The 18,618-nt window shown below is 34.0% G+C and overlaps 1 protein-coding gene and 1 long non-coding RNA gene across 3 annotated transcripts in view; one reads left to right on the forward strand and one right to left on the reverse strand.

The window, feature by feature from the left end:
* Positions 1-1,992: 1,992 nt before the first annotated feature.
* LOC130053299 (uncharacterized) lies at positions 1,993-2,824 on the reverse strand. Its single transcript, XR_008801844.1, has 3 exons — positions 2,691-2,824; positions 2,130-2,191; positions 1,993-2,023 (listed from the first exon to the last, which is right to left on the reverse strand). It is a non-coding gene; the product is annotated as an uncharacterized LOC130053299 (long non-coding RNA).
* A 363-nt stretch (positions 2,825-3,187) lies between these two features.
* Positions 3,188-18,618, forward strand: part of LOC125673622 (uncharacterized) — a 28,109-nt gene continuing 12,678 nt past the window's right edge. The window contains exons 1-7 of one of the 2 annotated variants that reach the window (XM_056160285.1): positions 3,188-3,362; positions 4,324-4,412; positions 5,819-6,050; positions 6,156-6,269; positions 6,716-6,836; positions 7,022-7,101; positions 9,167-9,208. In XM_056160285.1, the coding sequence (XP_056016260.1) occupies positions 4,359-4,412; positions 5,819-6,050; positions 6,156-6,269; positions 6,716-6,836; positions 7,022-7,101; positions 9,167-9,208 (643 nt within the window). In that variant the 5' untranslated portion in view covers positions 3,188-3,362; positions 4,324-4,358. The remainder of the gene's footprint in view (positions 3,363-4,323; positions 4,413-5,818; positions 6,051-6,155; positions 6,270-6,715; positions 6,837-7,021; positions 7,102-9,166; positions 9,209-18,618) is intronic. The other variant, XR_008801843.1, reaches the window with a different exon arrangement.

Genomic DNA, 18,618 nt, shown 5'->3' on the forward strand with positions numbered 1-18,618 from the left:
ATGGATAAGCTCCGCCTACATTCACTGATCCGTGGAGAAACCGTACGGTGTTTTTATTTTTGGTTAAGTTAGAGAAATAAAATTTGCATGTGATATCTCTTATAGGAGTTATGATCGATGTTCGTTATTTTCACTTTTCATTTTAATAAGAAGAGATATTCTTTAAATTTGTGGGAATATGGATGTTACTCTTCAGCCAAATGATATTGGAAATCAAGAACTACGTACATATACTTTTCATTTCTTCGGTCTAAAACTACATCGCATATTTTGATTAAACGATTTTTTTATGAATTATAACATGGATATAAGCAAATGGAATATAAATGTAAGAAATATAGTTTAAAAAGAACAATTGAAGAAAAACAAAACAAAACTATTTAATGGTAATCAAGTGATTATTCTAATTATTTATTAACATAATTTACATACATGTACATATAAATATACATGGTATTTGTAAAAGTAATTATGCTTAAGGTCTCAAAGAGTCAAAAGTACAGGAATCATTAGTTTGTAGTAAAAAACCAGATAAAGCAGAAAAAGTAAAATATGAATAATTGCTTCAAGAAAGTCGATAGACTGACTGAATGGAGTATTTCGTCTACATAACGTTACGTTAAAAAGCGCTTTTGAATGTCATAAATTGTTAAGGAAATACAAAAGTCCTAAATGTTTTGTGTTTACCAACCTAGTTCCGTCTACTCAGGATGAGGTTTAGATATTTTTCTTAACGTAGGTTGTACACCTTTTGTAAGCCTTTTGATAAATCAGAATATGGTTCCTAATTTACTTACGTTAATCTGGAACTTACGCTTTATGTAATGTTATAACAAGCGTATGTTATTTGATGAAAGAAAACCCCGATTTGTGCTAATATGCAACGCCTTCCGTGGGAATCCTGGCTAGAATAGGTCCTCAGTACCCCTTGTTTGTCGTAAGAGGCGACTACATAGGGCGGTCCTTCGAATGAGACCGCAAAAATCGAGGCCCCGTGTCACAACAGGTGTGACACGATGAAAGCTCAAAGGCCATAAGCGTCGAGCCTAGGCCTAAATTTTACAGCCCATCATTGGCAATAGTGACATCTCCATATAAGTGAAATATTCTCTAGTGGGACGTTAAACAATATACAATCAATCAATCATTCTATTCTTATATGCAATGGATTTCTATAAAAGCAAATGCAGTTTCATAACTGGATTGAAATGTTTAAATATGCGTATTTAGTTTTTCTCTTTTCATACAATGTGTAGAATGTGGATAGTTCTCCTGATTTTTGGTATTCAATCAATGGCGTCCACACTCTCAGGCTGAAAAGTATTATCGGTAAATGTTTCGTTCTCTTAATCATTTTCGATCACTTCTAAATATACATTGTCCACATCTGAAGACGATTGGTCTCCACCAAAGCTATAACGCGTCCGTTGTGTAGGGATTGGATCTAAATAAAGAGGACCAGATGACAAATTTTCCCTTTCAGACATAACAATATCCTCCTGTCTGGATTGACTTCCAAGTCCTTTGTAGCTTTCAACAACAGTGGGAGAGGCTGTTACATATCCAACAGACACAGATCTTTTTCGACTACATAGCTTGTAGAGATAGGCAGCGACAAATATGCCCAGGAAGACAACAAGAATTCCAACTAGAATAAATATACCATACAGAATTAAATCAGCTCTCCTCGGTGATTCGGTGGTCAATAATCGTATTGTAGTGGTGGAAAGTTTGGAAGCGTCTTTGTCACTAGAACTAAAGCTGGATGCAGACGTATATTGCGAATGTCCTGTCGCTATTAAGGAAACAAACATAATGCAATAATCTGGTAACGTTTATAAAGATTTTTGAAAATTCTGTGAGAGAGAAGGAAATATAGAAAGATTACTTCTCTGCTCACGACATCCAAGTTTGAAATCACATAAACGTTTGCTACATGTGCATTCTTCTTGGCATTCTTCCCCAAAGCTTGGATACTTGCATTTTTCAGCACAATTTATGTTTTGGAAACCAATTGGACATTCTAGGATTTCCGAAAAAAATATCAATGAATAAAATACTGACAGCAATATAATAAAACTGTGAGTAAGTAAAATGATGTATGTTGCATTAGCTTTTCTATGACTTACTCTCACAAATGGCTTTATCTTCGCTCCAGGCGTATCCTGCATAACAGATAGACCCACGTTGACTGAAATAATTCCAAATTATATTTTAGTGAAAATTATTTTTTCATCTCCTCGATATGAAGAGTTGCTGTATGATTTCGGAAATAGGTTTCAATTTTATATTGTAGCAATACATGTATTACCATACTTGGTATATCGACCTGGGTAGCTCCGTGGTTAGATCACTTGACTACGAGACCCTCGTAGTATTGCAAAGGTCCCGGGTTCGATACCGGATTATTCCGAAGATTTTTCTTTTCTTATCCGCTATATTTACACAACTTACAGTTATACTAAAGGCTAACTTTGCATTTTTACTTGCAACAACCAGGAACTATCAAAATATGCTAACTCTATAATAGACATGGTTATATACCCCAATAGTTATAGTAGAAACAAGTTAGAATGCAAGTGAATTGCACGTGGAATATACGAAAAACGTATTATTGAGAAACGTCGCGTATGTTCTTGAAGACAAATCCTGATCATGAATGACACATACTAGAATACCAAAACTATTACCTGCGATCACTGGTCATTGCTGATATGCGCACAATGAAAGAGGCAAACATTGAAAAATATCTCTTCATTTGAAATGAGTATGAGGAACACGAACCCAATCACACATTAAACGAATCTGACAACTTCCGATTGATTTCAATATTCCGGAATTATAATGAATTCAATATTCAGGAAACATCAGATTATTTCACATGCACATAAGGAAATGTAAACTCTGGAACGTGTTGGACGTTTATATTTATCAATAAATATATTTTTTATATTGCGTAAGACCTTAATGTAGGTACATGTAGTACCTTAAGAAAATATTGAGCATGAAAACATTTTTTCTGGCCGTTTGAAAAGCGTGCTTAATTATTAACGAGAGAAAGAGACAGAGATACACTTGCGTGTGTACATGTGCAATGTGAATGTGTTATCTAAATATGTTAATTGTCGGCCTTGTACGAGTGTAAGTCTGATATCGTATCTACTTTAAAGACGAATGTGATATCATTACATTCATACCGAGAAGCCATAAACTGTCACGTGTATGTCTCTTACAAAGAATGTTATGCAATACTGAGCATAGCGTAGATAAAGTATATCAGACTGATCAGAGGGGTTTTAAATCTAGATACACACCAGTAATATTTGCCAGGAGGCCGTTTATCAAGTTCAGTTTTTTCCTAGGTAAGTAATTACTGAGAACATAGTATTTTGATCCCATATTCTCTGCTAAATCGATATATATTGCGATGAATGTAAAATTATTCTCTTACATGTGTGAAAATGAATGTAATAGAAATGTTCAGTTTTGATAATTATAATATTGGAACAAACTTTACTTTCGTTTCGTAATTGACCTTGAAAAGTAGAATGTGTTATCACACGTCCGGTCTAAATTTCAAAATAGCAGTTAAATTAATTGTCCTGATGGAATATAATCTAAACTAACATAAATCAAACCACATGTCACAATGCAGCACATACTAGATATATACGCAATGCACATACACAACGTTAATGTTCCACATTATCAAATCATAGCTTATGTATATACATGGATTCAACCATAATGATATATTTACACGTCTGAAGAGACATTAAAGATGAAAGCGCTAAGAGTGAAATATTATTCGAGTTTTCTTATTCTCGACTTATATATATATATATATATATATATATATATATATATATGGACTTATACCACAGTGACCAGACATGAAGAGTTCACGCTCTGATTCTTATTCTTTTTTTAGTTAATAACAGAGCCTGCAACATGTAATCCGCTGGAAAAGTGTTTAGCTAGTTTTGTAGTGTAGCTTTAGTGCTTATTGTTAATTATGTTTGTGTTTTCTCCATAATGTAATCCTTTCCCGTCCTGACGAAGGGACAGGTTGTTCCGAAAATTTGACAATTCCAATTGTTCATGTCGTTGGTCATTCTAGTGCTTTATATAATTTTCCCTGACCATTGTATCTATTTAATATAGATCCGACAGTTTTGGATACTGAATGTTGTTGGTTTTTCAGTGCTTTTTATATATATATATATATATTCTTTCATATATCTTACCATTGTTGAGATATAGATCAATGTGCTAAAAAGCAAATAAAGGAGAATGTTTACTTTACGTCTATGTTTAACTTAGGATGATTGATTTGACGTTGGAAGTCTACACAAGATATGCAGAATATCGGAGAATTAGTTATACTTATTCTACTGTCAGTCTGTATACAGGTATGTATCTCAGTAAAGAGGATTTATGAATATCTTTGGATATTTTCGTATGTTTCAAATGAGTTGGAATGATATATGTACTATGTGTCATATATCAATGCTTACATAAACAGCAATTCAAGACATCGCCGGTAATTACACATAATGTGAATAAAAGAGTGATGTTATAACATATCGTTCCAGAAATACTTATTTGAGAACACGATATACATTTCATGATTTCATGAGATGCTCTCTCCTCATTACTTACGCATAGATGTAATATTTTTTCCTTAAATCCTGATAGTATTTGCCTATTTAAATACCAGGTGGTCCGGATTCTGAGCTCCCATATAGATTCGTATATGATGGTTGCTTTGGTTTTTGTTCTCAGTTACAGTATTATTTCAGGTAGCTTACAATAAGTAAATCATAAGTAATAATTACGTTACCTGTGTTCTTAAACGCAAAACAGTTTTAATTCAAGTTTATTCGGATTATGATTAGTCTTGAAAGCAGTGGCACAATCACGCACCACAAGATCACCAACCGTCATGGGATGGCGTAGTTTCGCGAGATTGGTCGTGCAATTATACGAACATTGCTGCAAGGTCCATACCATTATCTGTAGGAAATAAATATTATATTTCTTTTATAGATACTCTTTCGATCTAGAGTACTTTACGACGATAAGTTCGCAATTTTTGTGTACATAACTTTTTCAAAATTTAAATATGTGCATTCCACTGCATTCAATACATGCGATGTAGTATTGAGGGTATGTATTCGTATTGGCGTGAATGACAGAAAAAGGCCAACCAAACTATATAATTCGGAACCCGTCTTCTTTTCAATTTTTTGTAATATATCACTATTTCTGCCTCACGTTAATTGGTCACCAATATTTGATACACAAATTTCCTCACAGTCAACAAGCGTAACATCACGAATTTATTAATGTTGTAAAACCAACTAATGTCATCTCCGTCAGCTAATATAATCTGATTATATAACCCGTGCGAGTTGCACAGTTAATGTAATCCTTATTATATTAGCAGTTGCGAATGTACTTGCTAATATAATACTTTTTGAAATTGGATTACACATTAGCTGTTTGTCTCGGATGTAATCGGATTCTATTAGCTGGCGTGGATTACATTAGTCGGTGCTACATAGGGTTATACAAATGACACCACATGAGTAAAAGACAAATTCATTACAATTTTATGACAGTCATTTGCTGTTTTAGTAATATAAATACAGAAAGTTTGGATGGTGACAGTGTACATGTATGTATTTTGAAAATAGTGACTTCGAATTCCTATGTATCACGTTATATCATTTCGAGGAATGTTTCCATATATAGTTTGTCAAATATTCTATATCAACAATGTAATAATAATGATTTCCGATTAAAATTGATTTAGGAGACCAGGTGTCTTGATCGTTCTTGTCGATGGTCAAACAGAACAATTCAGTACGTTAGTGACTGTCCAATAACGAAAGAGGATGTGGACATGGCTGCCAATATCAAGGGTTGTGAAGCCCTGGCTAGGAAGCAGAACTGTACCGATCCTTCACGTTTCAAATACCATTGTGTTATCAATGACCAGGGAAATTCTCTTGTAGAGGTTTGCGCTCCAGTGTACTATATTCATGGTAAGTCTAGCGTAGGTCGTGGAGACACGCTATTCAATCTCAAATATGTTAAACATTTGTTTTCTGTCAAAAAACAAATAAGTAGTACTATAATAATTTTTGTAGGCTTCTGCACGGAATTTAATGTTCAGGGCTTAGTGATCCAGCCGCATTTCGGAATACCATGCAATAATATCACGCCATGTGCAGATCGCTACATATCAACATCTGCATATCTTTGTAAGTCTACGATGAAGTCCATTCTGTATGTTTTTTTATTCGTCAAAAGTCCACCAGGATAATTATAAAGCAATAGGAAGTGGATATTGAATTTAACGTATTTTAAGACACAACAGTATGTTCTTTATAATTGGGGGAGGGTAGAAAATATAGGTGAAGGGATATGAAATGGGGAGGGAATATGAAGAAAGAGAATGGAAATAAATGAGAGAGAAAGATAGAAAGACAGAGAGAGAAAGAAAGAAGATATAGGATAGAGAGATGATGTGAGAGGAATAAAAGAGGAATGTAGCAGGAGATGAGAAAGGTTAAACCCATCATAATTTACAGATGTAAGTGTAAGAATTTAATATGGAAATGTAAAAAAAAAAAAAAAAAAAAAAGGTTATGTTTATTAGAATGAGTAATACTTAAGAATTCATCAGCATATTTTTCAATCCCATAAGATCCTAAATGCTATGATGCGATCAAGAAGCGAACTACTTTGTCACTGACGAATGAGACAACGACATCTATTTATAATACAACTGATCATGTTACAGCAGATGAAACTGAAGACCCCATATTGTACGTATTCTCAGCCAGTACATGTCTTATAGGCAAATTTTTCTTGCAAAATGAGTTAACATTTCACATTCACTTTATAGTCACATACTTCCAACATTGTATCTTATATAAATGTAGTAGTTCTTTGAGAGTTTTGGTTTATATTGTTACATATTTCATCATTGCGGTATACATTGTACTTACAGGTACTTGCTGATTCCCATTGTCATTGTTCTGTTAGTTGTAATCTCAGTGTTGTTTGGATGGCTGTATCGAAGGAGACAAGGTATCTACAGAAGATTGTTTTAGTAGTTTGTTTTTTGTCATGTTTTATTTCATTTTGTGTTTCACATAAAACCATCCATGTACAATCTATTGAACTGGTGCTTAACAGATAGATTAGGTAATGTTTAGTATTCTGTAATTAATTTCGCAAATTATAAAGAAATACAACACGAAAATAATATTGGACGAAAATGAAAAGAAATGCAGTATGACAAACAAATAATAATAACATACTTTATCTAAACAGGATTGAACAATTAGTTATACAAACTAGTTTATACTGTGGTCCTGTCTATAACACACACACACACACACACACAAGCACAAAAACCCAACAACACCCTACTTTCTTAAAGTGTCGGATCTGAGAAGATACAAGGCCAGTAAAGAAGTTTATAAAAGCACTGAAAAGGCCACGACACTGTTGTATATATATATATCTCAAAAGATAAAAACATCACAGTTTATATACATACAGATAAGAAGTTCATAAAAAGAGAGCATAAACACATGAGTATTATTGAGGAGCAAAATAATGTTTGAGACAGGGTGATTTAAATGATGTGGTTGTTGTGCATTTTCTTATATAATCTGGCAATGAGTTCCATAAAATTGCTGCTAAAATGATGAAAAATCTTCTAAAATATACTGTTTTGGCTCTTGTAACATTAATAAAAATTATTAGAGCTCTGTCTTGTATTTCTTGTGTTTACCTCATTCTCCAATTCAAAGGCATTTAAATACTCTGGAGTCATATGATGTAAAAGCTGACACTGAATGAGGTATTCTGATGTTTAAACTGATTCTTGTTGCTCTCTTCTGTAATTTAAAAAAAAAAACTACCAATGTTTGCCTAGTTCTTTGCAACATGCCATTTTGTACAACAATAATTAAAATGAAGAAAAACAATGGTATTGGAAATTTTAAGAAGTGCTTCCTTTACATAAGGCATCTGTGCGATAAGACCACGTACATGTAAAACATTCATCGGTGTAAACACCTAAAAGTTTGGCACATTTGAGATTTTCTATATAAAAAATCACCAGTATTGATACAAATTGTTCAACATTTCGATTATTTCTATGACGTTCCTACTCAAATACACTGTTTTCGTTAAATTTATTGTCAATTTGTTCTTATGCATTCATTTCATAGAACTTGAAAGATCATCTTTTAACTTTCTTTCTTTCATATCTAAAGTTTTATCAGAAACATTTTACGTGTATCATCTGCATATATATTGACTGTAGAATGCTTCAGACATGTTGGGTAGTCATTTACAAACAATAGAAAATAGAGGACCCAATATAGCACCCTGAGGGATTTCGATCGTAACATCTTTTTTCCTTTGAGACGGTCCCTTTCCACCTGACACATTGCTATATTTCATGTAGGAAAGAATGAAACCATATAAAGTATTATCACAAATACCAAAGATCAATCAATACATCTTGATTAACTGTGTCAAATGCTTTGCTTTAATAAATAAAAAGTACACCTGTAAGTGTCTCTTTATCAATGTTCTCAAATCATTTGTCAATAATATTATGTAAAGCAGTTTAGTCTGAAACTTGATTGATACTCTGTTAAAGCTTATTGGCATCCAAATACTCGTAAAAAGTAAAAATTATTAAAAAACAAATATGATTCTCTTATTACGAGCGTAATTTGGAACCCCAGAGTATTATAGGATTAAGAATCTATCGCAACTGTTCTATTTCATATAATTCTTCAGTGAGTAATTTTGCTTAACCCCATGGTAATTGGACTTTTTTTGAGTGCTGATTAGAAATGCATACATTGACAAACAGTGAAATGAGAAAGATTTGGCATTGGTGTATAATTTCTGAAACATCCTGTAGAATTGAACAGTGTGTGGAATTACTCAGTGAACTAAATCACAAAGTATAAAAAGTCATTGCACAAACAAATTTCTGCATTAAGAGGGTAATACATTTGATTTACATCGATTATGTATCTGACCAGAAAATAACAAATAAGAGTTTATATCAATACTAAATTCTGATGAATACACCGCGCCAACATAATATCACTTTTATTTCCAGCACGGAAATTACAAACAAATGTGACCCAACATGGTAGCACTGGTATGTATTATGAAGCTAATATTTTGTAATGTGTGATACAAAAATACATATGCCGATGTGTTATTGATGATCAAGAAATTATCTTTAAATACAGACTTATTGTACACAACTTATTATGTTCCCCAAACAAAGTTTGGGAACATATTGTTTTTACTCTGTTTCTTATTATTATGTTCCCCAAACAAAGTTTGGGAACATATTGTTTTTACTCTGTTTCTTATTATTAGGGTCTTCCGTCTTCAGCGGAAGACCCTTCTATTATTCTATTGTTGATTTTTCACTTTTCTTATTAAGGTCTTCCGTCTCCTGCGGAAGACCTTACTATTATTATTCGCGTTCTTCTTCTTCATTAAGGTCTTCCGTCTCCTGCGGAAGACCTTACTATTATTGTTCGCGTTCTTCTTCTTCATTATTATTATTATTTTTATTATTATTTTTATTATTTTCCTTGGTAGTACACGCGTTTTTCTCAGCCATTTCTCGATCGATTTTCACGAAATTTTCAGGAAAGATGTCTTTTGGTGACGAGACTTTGCTTGCAAAATTTCGTGCTTGACGTCACTTCCGGTCAGGAGTTATCTCTCTTTTAGTAACTTTTTGAAGGGCCTTGTTGTCCACACATCTCCTCCGTCAGTTTTGAAGCTAGAGTCTTGAAATTTCTACACAAGATAGAGTAAACATTTTAGAAGATTTGTGGGGGATTCGATTTTACCGGAGGCGATTTGCCTAAACGCTCGCCTGGACCTGAAAAAATGGATGCCAAAATTTTTCGCCGATTTCGGCGATTTTTGACCTTTGATCTCCAATATCTTTTTTCTTGCAAATATTTTGTTAAGACATGTAGAACAAAACTTGTGCACATTTACGAGATCTTTTCGAAAATATCAAGATTTAGGGGCTAGCCCCTTAAATTAGGGATCTAGAAGGGCTCAAAGTCTAGATCAAATATCTCAAAAATCGTTAATATTTTGGTATAAGTCAAAGAACAAAAAATTTTCATCTCAACAATCCAAATCTATTCATATAAAAATTTAGGTCATATGTTACGTAATAAGGGATTTTAAGGGCCAAAACCATAAATTTTTTACCCCTTGTATCTCGAAAACGACAAATATTTTGAAAAGCAATAAAGAACAAAAGTTGTTCAGAATGATGATCTGAACAATATGCATATTTCGTTTTTACCCTATGTGGCCCCGTTAGGAAGCTACAGTTTGGCCCCTAAAAATTACTTCTAGAAATAACTCGAGAACGGTCAAGAATTTCTAAATACTTCTTGAACAAAAAATGTTTGAAATGTCATGACCTTTCTTATGATATCAAGCAAAAGGGGCTGACCCTTTAAATTAGGGGCCCAGAAGGGTCCAAAGGTTTATGAGAATATCTCAGAAACTATTAATATTTTGTAATAAGTCATTGAAGCAGAAATGTTCATCTAAACGAGCTTGTTCTTATCAAATCAAAAAGTAGGTCATATGTTACGTAATAAGGGATTTTAAGGGCCAAAATCATAAATAATTGACGCCTCATATCTTGAAAACGACAAATATTTTGAAAAGCATTATTGAACAAAAGTTGTTCAGAATGATAATCTAAACAATATGTACATTTCGTTTTTTCCCTATGTGGCCCCGTTAGGGAGCTACAGTTTGGCCCCTAAATATTTCTTGTAGAGATAACTCGAGAACGGTAAAGAATTTCTAAATACTTGTTGAGCAAAAACTGTTTAAAATGACAAGGCCTTTCTTACGATATCAAGCAAAACGGGCTGGCCCTTTAAATTAGGGGTTCAGAAGGGTCCAAATGTTTTTGAGAATATCTCAGAAACTATTAATATTTTATAATAAGTTGTAGAAGCGGAAATGTTCATCTAAAAGAGCTTGATCTTATCAAATCAAAAAGTAGGTCATATGTTACGTAATTAGAGATTTTAAGGGCCAAAATCGTAAATATTTGACGCCTCATATCTTTAAAACGACATATTTTTTGAAAAGCATTATTGAACAAAAGTTGTTCAATGTGTCATAACCTATCGATCAATATCAAAAAATGGGTCTTTGGGCCTCATGGCTCGCCTGTAGAGTCGATTTTTGTCGATATCAGTCGATTTCAAAAACTTGTAACTGGTAAATATTTTGTAAGGACATATTGAACAAAAGTTGTTCAGTTTATCGAGATCTATCGATTGATATCAAGAAATAGGCCTATGGTCCTAATGGCTCGCCTGTAGAGTCGATTTTTTGTCGATATCGGTCGATCTCAATAACTTTTTACAGGTAAATATTTTGTAAAGACATATAGAACTAAAGTTGTTGAGTCTATAGAGGGCTAACAAATGACATCAAGAAATAGGCCCGCGGGCCTTATGGCTCGCCTGGAGAGTCGAATTTCAAACGAATTTCACCGCAACTTTGCTTCAGAAGCTTATGATATGAAAAATTGATTATAGCTAAAGTGTCTTAAAGTCGGAAACTAAATTGGGACTCATTTGTCTTTTTTTTTTTTTTTTTAACTCCGAGTGCATCAACAAATCGGACGGAAGACCTACTCGTTGCTCGCAACGAGATCGTGTCTAGTTATTATTATTATTATTTTCCTTGGTAGTACACGCGTTTTTCTCAGCCATTTCTCGATCGATTTTCACGAAATTTTCAGGAAAGATGTCTTTTGGTGACGAGACTTTGCTTGCAAAATTTCGTGCTTGACGTCACTTCCGGTCAGGAGTTATCTCTCTTTTAGTGACTTTTTGAAGGGCCTTGTTGTCCACACATCTCCTCCGTTAGTTTTGAAGCTAGAGTCTTGAAATTTCTACACAAGATAGAGTAAACATTTTAGAAGATTTGTGGGGGATTCGATTTTACCGGAGGCGATTTGCCTAAACGCTCGCCTGGACCTGAAAAAATGGATGCCAAAATTTTTCGCCGATTTCGGCGATTTTTGACCTTTGATCTCCAATATCTTTTTTCTTGCAAATATTTTGTTAAGACATGTAGAACAAAACTTGTGCACATTTACGAGATCTTTTCGAAAATATCAAGAGTTAGGGGCTAGCCCCTTAAATTAGGGATCTAGAAGGGCTCAAAGTCTAGATCAAATATCTCAAAAATCGTTAATATTTTGGTATAAGTCAAAGAACAAAAAATTTTCATCTCAACAATCCAAATCTATTCATATAAAAATTTAGGTCATATGTTACGTAATAAGGGATCTTAAGGGCCAAAACCATAAATTTTTTACCCCTTGTATCTCGAAAACGACAAATATTTTGAAAAGCAATAAAGAACAAAAGTTGTTCAGAATGATGATCTGAACAAGATGCATATTTCGTTTTTACCCTATGTGGCCCCGTTAGGAAGCTACAGTTTGGCCCCTAAAAATTACTTCTAGAAATAACTCGAGAACGGTCAAGAATTTCTAAATACTTCTTGAACAAAAAAGTTTGAAATGTCATGACCTTTCTTACGATATCAAGCAAAAGGGGCTGACCCTTTAAATTAGGGGCCCAGAAGGGTCCAAAGGTTAATGAGAATATCTCAGAAACTATTAATATTTTGTAATAAGTCATTGAAGCGGAAATGTTCATCTAAACGAGCTTGTTCTTATCAAATCAAAAAGTAGGTCATATGTTACGTAATAAGGGATTTTAAGGGCCAAAATCATAAATAATTGACGCCTCATATCTTGAAAACGACAAATATTTTGAAAAGCATTATTGAACAAAAGTTGTTCAGAATGATAATCTAAACAATATGTACATTTCGTTTTTTCCCTATGTGGCCCCGTTAGGGAGCTACAGTTTGGCCCCTAAATATTTCTTGTAGAGATAACTCGAGAACGGTAAAGAATTTCTAAATACTTGTTGAGCAAAAACTGTTTAAAATGACAAGGCCTTTCTTACGATATCAAGCAAAACGGGCTGGCCCTTTAAATTAGGGGTTCAGAAGGGTCCAAATGTTTTTGAGAATATCTCAGAAACTATTAATATTTTATAATAAGTTGTAGAAGCGGAAATGTTCATCTCAACGAGCTTGATCTTATCAAATCAAAAAGTAGGTCATATGTTACGTAATTAGAGATTTTAAGGGCCAAAATCGTAAATATTTGACGCCTCATATCTTTAAAACGACATATTTTTTGAAAAGCATTATTGAACAAAAGTTGTTCAATGTGTCATAACCTATCGATCAATATCAAAAAATGGGTCTGTGGGCCTCATGGCTCGCCTGTAGAGTCGATTTTTGTCGATATCAGTCGATTTCAAAAACTTGTAACTGGTAAATATTTTGTAAGGACATATTGAACAAAAGTTGTTCAGTTTATCGAGATCTATCGATTGATATCAAGAAATAGGCCTATGGTCCTAATGACTCGCCTATAGAGTCGATTTTTTGTCGATATCGGTCGATCTCAATAACTTTTTACAGGTAAATATTTTGTAAAGACATATAGAACTAAAGTTGTTGAGTCTATAGAGGGCTAACAAATGACATCAAGAAATAGGCCCGCGGGCCTTATGGCTCGCCTGGAGAGTCGAATTTCAAACGAATTTCACCGCAACTTTGCTTCAGAAGCTTATGATATGAAAAATTTATTATAGCTAAAGTGTCTTAAAGTCGGAAACTAAATTGGGACTCATTTGTCTTTTTTTTTTTTTTTTTAACTCCGAGTGCATCAACAAATCGGACGGAAGACCTACTCGTTGCTCGCAACGAGATCGTGTCTAGTTATTATTATTATTCTTTTTTTTTCTCCTTACCGATTTTTGTGCAGAAGATTTCTCGGAGATGGATGGATCAATTTGCTTCAAATTTTCAGGATTGATGCGTTGCCATTTGAAGTTTGTACCACCGTTTCAATTTTTGAAAAATCACTTCCGGTTGGAAGTTATCCCCCTTTTATCGATTTTCAGATGACCATTTTGTCCAGACAAAAACTCAAAAACGATAAAAGCTAGAGTGCTGAAATTTTCAGTGATGTTAGACGACATGTTGTAGTTGTGCACCTGGGTTTTAAAAATTTCCGGAAGTGCCTAGTATGGAAGCTCGGTAGGGGTCGAAAATGGAGTTTAAAAAAGTGTCTCATTTTTCTCCACGTTTTAAATCATAACTTTTTACTCGTAAATATTTTGCTTAGACATATATAACAAAAGTTGTACAGTTTATTGAGATCTTTCGTGTCATATCAAGAAATGGGCCCATAGGCCTCATGGCTCGCCTGAACCATTGAGTTTCTGTTACAATGATTAACTTTTTTCTCACGAAACTTTTGATAAGACATGTAGAATAAAAGTTGTTCAAGTTTGCAAGATCTATCTAATGATATCAAAAACTAGGCCTCAGGGCGTCATGGCTCGCCTGAACAGTCGAATTTGTATCACAATTAATAACATTAATAACTTTTTTCTCGAGAAACTTTTGACAAGACATGTTGAACAAAAGTTGTTCAGTTTCGCAAGGGTTAACTAACGATGTTAATAAATAGGCCTGCGGGTCTCATCGCTCACCTGAACAGTTGGGTTATTGTTGCAATCTATAACATTTTTGTCAAGAAACTTTTAATAAGACATCTTGAACAAAAGTTGTTCAGTTTTGCAAGATCTTTCGAACAACATCATCAAAAAGGCCAACGGGCCTCATGGCTCGCCTGTACAGTTTGATCAGTGTCACAATTACTAACTTTTTTCTCGAGAATCTTTTGATAAGACATGTAGAACAAAAGTTCTTCAGTTTTGCAAGATCTTTCAAACGATATCAAGAAAAAGGCCCACAGGCCTTATGACTCGCCTTAACAGTGATAAATGTCGCATAACGTTATACTCGTAAATATTTTGTTTAGACATATAGAACAAAAGTTGTTCAGATTCGCAAGCGTTACTAACGATGTTAAGAATAAGGCCTGCGGGTCTCATGGCTCACCTGAACAGTTGGGTTATTGTTGTAATCTATAACATTTTAGTCAAGAAACTTTTAATGACACATCTAGAGCAAAAGTTGTTCAGTTTTGCAAGATGTTTCAAACAACATCATGAAAAAGGCGAACAGGCCTCATGGCTCGCCTGAAGAGTTTGATTAGTGTCACAATCAATAGCTTTTTTCTGGAGAAACTTTTGATAAAACATGTAGACCAAAAGTTGTTCTGGTTTGCAAGATCTTTCAAACGATATCAAGAAAAAGGCCCACGGGCCTTATGACTCGCCTTAACAGTCTGATAAATGTCGCAATCAATAACTTTTTTCTTAAGAAAATTTCCATAGGACATGTAGAAAAAAATTTGTTCAGTTTTGCGAGATATATCTAGAATGATATAAAAAAAAAAATAGGCCTCCGGGCGGCATGACTCGCCTGATCAGTCGAATCTGTATCGCAGTAAATAAGATTATTAACTTTTTTCTCGAAAAAAAGCTGACCCCTTTAATTAGTTGCCGAGAGTTAGAGAGAGTCTTTAATTTATAACATTTAAATGATCAATATTTGTAAAACATTACCAAAGCTAAATTGTACGTCTAGACAATATATTTGTATCATTATTTATGAACGAAAATGTCAGTCAAATTCTTATCTAATCACATCTAGATTTGGACGGAAGACCCACTCGTTGCTCGCAACGAGATCGAATCTAGTTATTATTAAGGTCTTCCGTGATTCTACTGTTTATTATTATTATTTTTTTTCCCCTTTCGTCTCCAAGACCGTTGGATGGATTTTCCTGAAACTTTCACAGGTTATAGAGAACGATGGTACCTCGAGGAATTTTTTCATTTTTTCAAAATTCACTTCCGGTCGCAAGATATGTCCAATTTTCGTCTTTTTACAAGATATTTTGTCCAGCGTTTTTCTCAGAAACGGTAAAAGATAGAGTCACCAAATTTTCAGAGATAATAGATCTCACTTTGTAGGCGTGCAGTAGGGATTAATAATGTCGGCCGTCACTTCCGGTCGTCACCGGAAGTGATTAAAGGAAACATGAATTTCAAACTTTTTTCTTTCAAATTGAAACCTATTTCGGTTTACTATATCTCGTTCTAATTCTCAAAAAATGTTGACCCCACCGGAAGTTCAATCTTCAACTTCCGGTTATATCAAAGAAAGCCTATTCATTCTCTCATATTTCAGTGCCATAAATCTCGGTCATGAAACTAGTTAATGAGTTGAGTTTTAAATATATAATAGTCACTATAAATGTCTATAGTAACGTCAAATATTTTTGTAAAATTTACTTCCGGTCGGTAAATACGGCTTATTAGCTGTTTTCGTTGTCCAGCGTTTTCCTCAGAAACGGTAAAAGATAGATTCACCAAATTTTCAGAGTAAATAGATCTCACTTTGTAGGCGTGCAGTAGGGGGTTAAGAATGTCGGCCGTCACTTCCGGTCGTCACCGGAAGTGATTAAATGAATTATATTTCAAACTTTTTTCTTTCAAACTGAAACCTATATCAGTTTACTAGGTCTCGTTCTAATTCTCAAAAAAATGTTGACCCCACCGGAAGTTGAAACTCCAACTTCCGGTTATATCAAAGAAAGACTATTCATTCTCTCATTTTTCAGTGCCATAAATCTCGGTCATAAAACAAGTTAATGATTTGAATTTTACATATGTTATAGACACTATAAATGTCTAAAGTAAATTTAAATATTTTTGAAAAAATTCACTTCCGGTCGTGAGATATAGGGTGGATATATTCAAACCTTGTTTTTTCAGTTTCTCAATAATGAATATAGATACACGCTTGAAACTTGTAGAGTTGATCAACTAACATTAGTCCATTGCACACATACATTCAATTTTTTTGTCCGTCACTTCCGGTCTATACCGGAAGTATTTGAAAAAATGTCGATTTTCCAATTTCTTCGAGTGATTTCTCAGAGATGGCTGAAATTTTCAGGAATAATGTCTTATGAAATGACCTTGCTATAATTCTTTTTGTTTTTACAAAATTCACTTCCGGTCGGAAAATAGGGCCGATTTTCTGTTTCTCAAAAGGAATTTTGTCCAGCATTTTTCTTGGAAAAGGTAAAATATAGGTTCATCAAATATTCAGGGATGATCAATCTCCGTTTGTAGGTGTGCAGTAGTGGGTTGAACATGTCGACCGTCACTTCCTGTCGTCACCGGAAGTGATGGAAAGAATCGCAAATTTCAAACTTTTTCCTTTAAATTGAAACCTATACTAGTTTATTAACTCTCTTTCAAAGTGTCAAAAGAATATTGACTCTGTCGGTAGTCAAAACGACTACTTCCGGTTTCTTGATAAAATACCTTTTTAATTTTCGTCTCTTTGTCCCCATAAATCTCGCTTATATTTGAAGTCTTTCATATGATTTTCACATGTCTTAATAAAAGTATCAACTTCTAAAGTTTTGATCATTTTGTTTTTCAAAATTGACTTCCGGTCGGTAGTAACCTACTACTTTTTCTTTCTTAGGTTTACTTCTTTTTTTGAGAACTCTTTCAGATAGAGACGTGAAATTTTCAGGGAATATAGACAGTAAAGAGTGGCTGTCATTTATAGGAAAACGCATCTGAATAGTACTTCCGGTCGTCACCGGAAGTTACGAGAAAGGAGTAAAAAATTCGATAATACATTTCTCATTTAATATTCAAGTACATTCTCTGATATATTTGAATGGTTTTCGTAGGATCAGAAAACTCTTTACCGGAAGTGAACAAACGGAAGACCTACTCATTACTAGTAATGAGTGTCTAGTTATTATTCTTTTTCTCCGGTACTTTTTTGTCCGGTAGTGTTCTCAGAAACTACAAAAGGGATCGATATGAAACTTTCCAGGATGCTAGTATAGCGTTTGTAGATGTGCATAGTGATAGTCATTTTGTTTGCACGTGCATGCACGCGCGCGCACGTGCATTGCAATTTTGGTACAAAAAATGGAAAATCAGAATATTGAAGGAAGCGATATAAAACCTAAATAGGATGATAGTATATCATTTGTACATATGAAAAATAATAGTTATTTTGCCAGCACGCGCACGCATGCGCGTGCACGCGCATTACAAAATTTGTACGCTAACTTTGGAATCAGTCTAAATTTTTTGTTGTTCATTGAAATGGCTTGAAATTCATATCATAGGTAGATATTGAGACCCTTAACTGATTTACATGGTCAAAATTACCAATTTGCACGCGCATGCACGTGAGCTTCATTTTGATTGGATAATGCTAAAACGTTTGTAACTATCTTATTTATGAAGCGAATGAGATGATATTCACAGCATATGTAGACAATATGTGTATCTATATGTTGGTGTAACAAAAAATGCCAACGCACACGCGCATGCGCGTGCAACGTTTTTTAAATGTTCAATTTTTAAAGGACGATAACGTTTTTGTTTTTCATCAAATTCTATTCATATTAGGGGTTTAGATGTATCTTGGTACTCCTTACAAATTGCT

This window comes from Ostrea edulis, chromosome 3 (genome assembly GCF_947568905.1).
Source record: "Ostrea edulis chromosome 3, xbOstEdul1.1, whole genome shotgun sequence".
Taxonomy (NCBI): domain Eukaryota; kingdom Metazoa; phylum Mollusca; class Bivalvia; order Ostreida; family Ostreidae; genus Ostrea; species Ostrea edulis.